Raw genomic sequence first — 6,857 nt, forward strand, 5'->3', positions numbered from 1 at the left:
AGGAGAATTACACACTTCACAACCAGTTTTCTTTCCTATCTCAATGGACGGTAAAAACCCTTTTCACCATCTGAAGCAAAACAAGCTAGTTTATGAAACCTAGCCTTTCGAAGAGAAGGGAGAGAAAAAGCCAATATTGACATTTACGAATTCTAGATTCACCACCTAACTCTGCCAGGGACTTTTCTAGCTCAGAGCAAGGGAAGGTGCACTCTGAGTGCTGGTGAGCTGAACGGCAGCACAAACACCCACTTCCTTCCACCTCTGCCTGCCCCATCAGCTGCGGCAGCAAATGCTTTTGGCAGGAACTGTTTCTCGCTATCTCCTCGGCATAACTCGCACCCTGACACCACAACCATCGCACAAACACCGAGCTGTACCCACGCCTCCCACTTACCAGCCACCACCTGTAGCTGTCTTCTGGGATCAAGGCATTTTGTGAGGTCAGGAGAGGTTGCATAGTTGAATTAAACCTCTGATCGAACCAGAGGGAATGTCCCAGCTCAGAAATGCAGGTGCGACAGCTGCACGGTCTCCTGGGGTACTTGAAGAGTTTCTGGACTTGCTCTGAAAACTGCATGATGAGATGTCTCAGATCCCAGGTGGTTGTGGTCACCTGGTGGGTGTAGTTCAGCAGAAATGACGTTACCGTGATGAGCAAAAAGGCGAAGGTAAACACTTTCACGTTCCTCCTCCTTACGACGACCATGTTTCCTGCTTGGGTTCTGCTGTCGCTGCTGACGAAGTACAATGTAGGGTCGAACGTAAGGCAAAGAGGAAAGGGTGCTGCAGGCACCTGCCAGTTACCTCCTCGAGCTTAGGCTGAACATACCAACTCCAGTACTTCCATCCAAATGGGAAGAAGCTTCATTTCCTCCAAATGGGCTTAAAAAAGGCAAAGTTGGGTATTTCCTTTCACCTTCTCACAGTGCTTCCAAGTCTCTTCCACCTCTTTGTGACCTGCTGCTAACTGCTCCCATCAAGGATTCAATGAAGACAGATCTTTGTCCTTCTGTGTACCAGAAGATTTAGAGGGAAGCAATACCAACACTAAAATATAGGCTTTCTGCAGGAGAGCAAGCCATAAATTAAAGAAATCAAACTGTAGACAGAAGAGGGTGGCTATTTTTTTTTTCTTTGACGTTAGTTCATGAAGGATCAGATCATCCGGGGATGTACACTGCAGCAGAGAGATGTACTTTGATGTCCATTTAAGCTAAGGAAAACAGTTTGCAGCCTGAAGACACACACACACATACACAAAAAGAAAGAAAAATTATTGTCAGAAAGTTTTTCGCATTCCTCACAGCCTAATTTATCTGCTTTTCTCTGCCCATCCCAAAACTTGTGATCAGCTCAGAGCCCTTCACACAGCAGCCCCAGCTGCAATTTCTGCTGTGGTATTTGCATACTGAGAAGTTTCAGGGTGACATTTCAGAAAGGGCAGAGCATCGACCTGTGGACATTGAGTCCCTTTTCTACTGAATATGCCCTGGCCGCTCTAGCCTTATTTAAATTACAGCTTGTAGCCATTTGAATGGCAGTGACTCACCTCCTTCCCTTAAGCTGACCTTGATAGCCATAAGATACACAGCAAAGTATTCATAACTCAAAGCAGCCGAACAAAAAGCGCCTGGCAAAGGAGGGAGGAGCAGGACAGGGAGGAAGAGGAATTGGTTCCTTTCTCTTCCTCCCCCCAGCCGGCTTAATTTCTTAAGGATCAGGGTTGGACTCGTGATTCAGAGAAAGCCAAGCAAGAACAGCTCATACATCCTGGGACAGACGGGGGGAAATTGAAGTATAAATGGCCTTTGTTTCACATGGATTATTGCTGTTTTTCCTGCCAAGGTGAGGGCAGCCTGCGATTTCAGGGAGTTCCTGTGGGATCCTGAGCCAGGCAGAGTGTCTGGGAGCTGCTTCACCTCAATGAGGTGGGGGATACAGAGGGACCCGAAGCTGCTTTGCGCCCCCCTCCTGGTGTCCCCTGCCTGGCAGCAGTGATTTAAACAAGTTTTTAAAAGCCAAAAAATGAATCCTTTCCTCCCATGATGCCATTGTATTGTGGAAAGAAAAAAAGTGTTGTGGTTTTTAAAACTTTGGATGTTTACAAAAAGCCCCCAAATTTCCACTGCTTAAATAACACTCTTTTGATTAAAAGAAAAAAAAAGAAAAAGAATACAGAAGCATCTGTGTCAGAGTATGTGCAATTTACAAACAAGCAAAAGCCCAGCAAGAGAAGTCTCACTCACTTCTAGTACTCAGCCTATTCTACTGCCGAAGGCTTCAGACCAGCAAACAAAGAGCAAAACTGCAACTGTCACCTGTCAAAACCCCTCATTTTAACCCATTCTGTGCAGGATCCCCTCAGTTCACCCCCCAAAGCTGAGGTGAACACAGGCGAAGTGCATGTGGTGGCCATGGGTCTGGGCTCGGCACAGCATCCCTGGCTTTTCTCCTGGGGATCCACGAGGAGCTGCCCAAGGCCAAACCGCTTTTCCAAGGGGTTTGACATGGCGTCTTGGAGACAGCACAGGCCCGGGTTTTCATAGTGGTGTGTAAATATTCACCGAGTCTTGTAAAACCACATCCGAAGGCTCAGACTATGGTCTAAAGCCTTAGCTCTGCTTCAGGTTTCTCACTGGCAGGGTAGGACTGGTGGTGTGTGCCGATCAATGAGCTGCTGTTTGCCAAATGCCTCCAGATTTATTTTAAAATGCATTTACACATGCATTTACAGGAGCTCAAGGGCTGTCAAGTGGGTCAGACTGGATAACAAAAGGCTTTATTAATCCCGGCTGCTCGGGTCTGCCTGCACCAGGAAATTAAACAGCACCAGGGAACAACCCTGCACTAGCTTTAACTTTTTAGAAAGAAATTTTGGGGCTACCCAGCAACCTTCCAGGTTATTCCCAGGTACAATTTGGGAATCACAGCCCAATAGGCAGCAGGGATGCTGTCGCTCTCTGTGCCAGAGAGCGGCCCTGAACGCCTTTGCTTTACTAGCCTGGATGTAGTTGTTCGTATAAACAAAAACACGGCCTCTAAACTCCCCCAAAATATGCCACATCCCAGAAGCAGATTGATTCTCCATTTATGGACTGGATAATTCAAGCGCTGCGATGCTGCAGGGTTGAACCCCTACTGCTGTTAAGACTGGGCCAAGTCAGTATTTGTCAACACAGCTCCTGCTCTTCTATTATTTTTTTTAAGTGGAGGAGGGAGGGGGATTATCCAGCCTTTCTTGGAAAAGCCTATAAAATGGTGTATTGTTCATAACAGAAACAGTTCTGGCTTCCAAAGAAAACACTCATTTCACCAGATTTTTTTTTCTTTTAACAGAACTTAGGTTAAACTTATATTTAGAATTTGGAAAAAGAAAAAAAAAAGAAAAAAAATAGAAAAAAAATGCAGTGTTTATGCAGTGGACTGCAATGTCTCCTAACTCCTAATTCAACCCGTCTTTTATAGCACGTGATGGGAAGGTGAGAAACCAGAAGAACTCCCAAGGCCCTTTTCCAGTGTGGAAATATACAGCAGATACTCTATTACTCTATTTTAATACTCACTATTTACAGTTTCCTATGAATGCTCATGTTTCCTATGGCTACTCATGATAGAAAAAAACCCCCATATATACAACCTTACAGAAAGGCTCTGGGGACTATAAATGTGATTTAGGGCCTGGGGGAAGGGAAGGCTGAACTGAACGGAAAATGCTTTCATCATGTTCGCTGTGACTTAGACCATTTTTTTCCTCTATTAAAACACAAGGTAGATCCAACCTAGATATCGGTACTTTCTCTCTTCCCAGCATCTTGCACCACATCTCAGACCATCCTTGCATCTCGCTCTGCTCACGTATATTCATAAATCCTTACAAAAGGCTTTCCATAGGGATTTGCCAAGGTGCCAGGAAGTGGGAAGGGCAGGGATGATGATGACGCAGCTGCTGGTGTGGGAAACCACGCAGGGCTCCCAACCTCAGCTGTTGGGAATGTTTTACCTCCTGATACTATTTGCGATAATTAAAGCAAGCTGTTAAAAGTAAGGAGTGGAATACCAGCCACAGTCCTTATCGACACACCTCAGTGTGACCTTGGCATTAGTATATCCATGAACGGGCTATTTGGCCTCAACCCAGAAACAATTTCTGGGGACTTCAGGTATGGAGAACTCAATTACTTGCCCAGCCCTTGTCCTAGCTATGGTCCCCTGAGAGTTAAACAGAGTTTAAATACAGCCTGGAGTGAAACAGAGTGTAAGTACAGTGTAAGCACAGTGTTCGTACAACTGTGCCTGGGGCAGCTATCCTGGCAGCAGGTTAAGCTACCTTAAGTGACTGAATGCTTAAGGTCTTATGTGTGGTCTGGATTTCTCCTGCCACTTTCCTACCTCCTTCCCCTTGCTCCATATACTCATGTCCTCAACAAGACACCCCTGCCAACACCCAGTAATGTGCAGTGCAGGGAAAATGTGAGAAGATGTGCCCAGGCCAAGAGCAGAGAGGGGCAGGTTCAGAAGAAGGGGCAAGTTCCTCCAGACTGTAGGAGTGCATCCAATGTGATTAAATGGTCATGAAGGAGAGCAGAGCTTAATCTTTTGTCTACATATTATCAAATATAGCAGGATCAATCCATTGTGATTGTCTCTATTGTTTCCTCACATTTGAGAAACAAGGAACAGAAAGAGCTTTTTTTTATTTTTTTTCCTTCTTTTCCTCAGGGTAGATCTTTTTTGTATTGTAAACTCACAATCTGAAGAATGTCCCTGGTCTCTTGCCAATTTGGCAATTAATAGAGGAGGATAAAAGCACATCAGTTCAATGGGCTAATCTAAAGCAATTCTTAACACATTCAGGAAATACTTTTTTTACAAATTCACCTACAAATGCAAGGTATTCTCACTGCACTTGTTAGGTTATGTGATAAAAGCCTATCTGCATACCCACAAAGGACCACAGAGAGACAACAGCAGGAGAGGGAGCCCAAATAATACCCTGTCCCAAAGTCTCCTAGGTCCATCCCAGGGCCATCAAAGGCTCATCTTCCCCAGCCCAAAGGAGAACAAGGGCACAATAGCAGGTGGGGACCAGAAATAAGTACTCAGAAGCAGGGACATCCTGTCTTGGTCCCTCCCAGGGCTGGCTCAGAGGGGAAACAGCCCCAGGCATGAAACTCACCCAGGTGAGTCAACAGCAGAGCACCTTAGGGACTGGGATGGGTTGCTGCCTGGGCGAATGGGACATTATGGGATGCAGGAGGAGAGCTTTTGGAGACTGCACAAGATCTGTGTGGTCAGCCACAGAATATTAGCAGAATTCTTGATCTCTTGATATTTTTTTTAAAGAGAGGTCTTAAACAAAAAGCACGTAGAAAATAATATTGAAAAAAACATTGAGAAAAAACTCACTGCACCACTTCTCATCTCCCAAGTTGTCAATGTCTCACTACACCAAGGTAGAGTTTGACCCCTTTTTGATGCCTCCTTTGCTAGCAAAGAAGTACTTAGTACCAGCACCACTTTGAGGAGATCTTTGTTATCTCCCATTAGACACTGACAGTTCAGGATCCAGCTTTTGCCTTCTGGTCCATAACTCACATTAAAACCCCGATGTGAAATACTCTTCTCTAGTTCGAAATTGCCAGCATTTTCTAGTCACAGCATGTCAGGCAGAACAGCACAAAGGCAACAGGGAACAGCATCCCTGTACCGAGATATTTCTAGCTTTCCATTCAGTGCTTGAACAGTTCAAAGGTCCCAAAGTCCGTTAGACTCAAAACCCACATAACCACCTGCCCCAGCAGAAGCTGGGGAAGGAAAACGTGACCTGCTGCAGCTCTCTCATGCCATCCTACAACCCTTCTACAACCCACAGTATTTTACAGCTGGAAGCTGCACACTTCAAGGAGTGGAGATTTGCTGCAATTTGACTTCAAGAGACTGCGCTGTGCTAGAAAAGTCTCAGCAGCAGAACTGCAAGTGCCCATTTTCAGAAGCATGGCTCAGATCCTCCCCCCTGCAAAACCTCCAAAGATGAATTAGTTTCTCAGCTAAGCCGACAGCTATATTGTTATAAAGCCTTTTGGCAACAGAAACTGTATGTCCTCAAGCATCCTGCCTGCTGTTTTGGGACTTCCTTCCCATCTGCACACCTCGTGAGTAACTACTTGAGCAACCCTCAGTCTCAAATCCCTGACCTGGGAGAGGATGAAAGGTTAAATCTCGCTTTACTGCACCCACGAAAGCCCAGGGCAGTCTCAGAAGATGTCATCCTGGGGCAGCAAAAAGCCTGTCTCTGGAAAAATACTAATAAATTTCCATCCCAGGTCAGTGCTCAGGGCTGGAGAGGAGCAGCAGAGGGGACTGTTTCACTCCAAACCACAGGCTTGTCTGCCCTGCTCATCGCTGGCTACCTCCTACTGACCAGGGCTGGCTGACATTTAGCAAGAAACACTTCATCAGTCTGACACCTTGCCAGGGACCTCTGAGCATGAGGCTTTTGCTACGTGAAAGACTGTGCAATTACAAGACAGCCTGGCAGAGTTAAACACAGGGCAGAAACCTAAATCTCCCTTAACCAGGTGATGTTGGGAGCCTGTGTGAGACCTCTGGTCCATCTCCTCCAGCTCCAGGAGATCAATCTCACCAAGGACTGAGGGCCACACAAGGGCTGGAGACAGGAGGGGATGTGATACTGCCTGAGCCCCAATGCAGCCTTTGCAACCTCAGCCTGTTTGTGAGGTGACTTCCCATGCACTGCTGGCCCCACCACACCGGCAGGCAAAGGGGAACCCCATCCTCCTCAGACAGCAAAAGCCACGACAGGCTGAGGATATAACGAGGTGGATGGATGATGG

At 46.3% G+C, this 6,857-nt stretch overlaps 1 protein-coding gene across 1 annotated transcript in view; it reads right to left on the reverse strand.

The window, feature by feature from the left end:
* ST3GAL1 (ST3 beta-galactoside alpha-2,3-sialyltransferase 1) overlaps positions 1-712 on the reverse strand; it is a 21,248-nt gene extending 20,536 nt beyond the window's left edge. Inside the window, exon 1 of the mRNA XM_010194102.1 lies at positions 398-712. Within this exon, the coding sequence (XP_010192404.1) occupies positions 398-709 (312 nt within the window). The 5' untranslated portion in view covers positions 710-712. The remainder of the gene's footprint in view (positions 1-397) is intronic.
* Between the last annotated feature and the right edge of the window lie 6,145 nt (positions 713-6,857).

Source organism: Mesitornis unicolor, unplaced genomic scaffold (genome assembly GCF_000695765.1).
Source record: "Mesitornis unicolor isolate BGI_N332 unplaced genomic scaffold, ASM69576v1 scaffold27531, whole genome shotgun sequence".
Lineage (NCBI taxonomy): Eukaryota > Metazoa > Chordata > Aves > Mesitornithiformes > Mesitornithidae > Mesitornis > Mesitornis unicolor.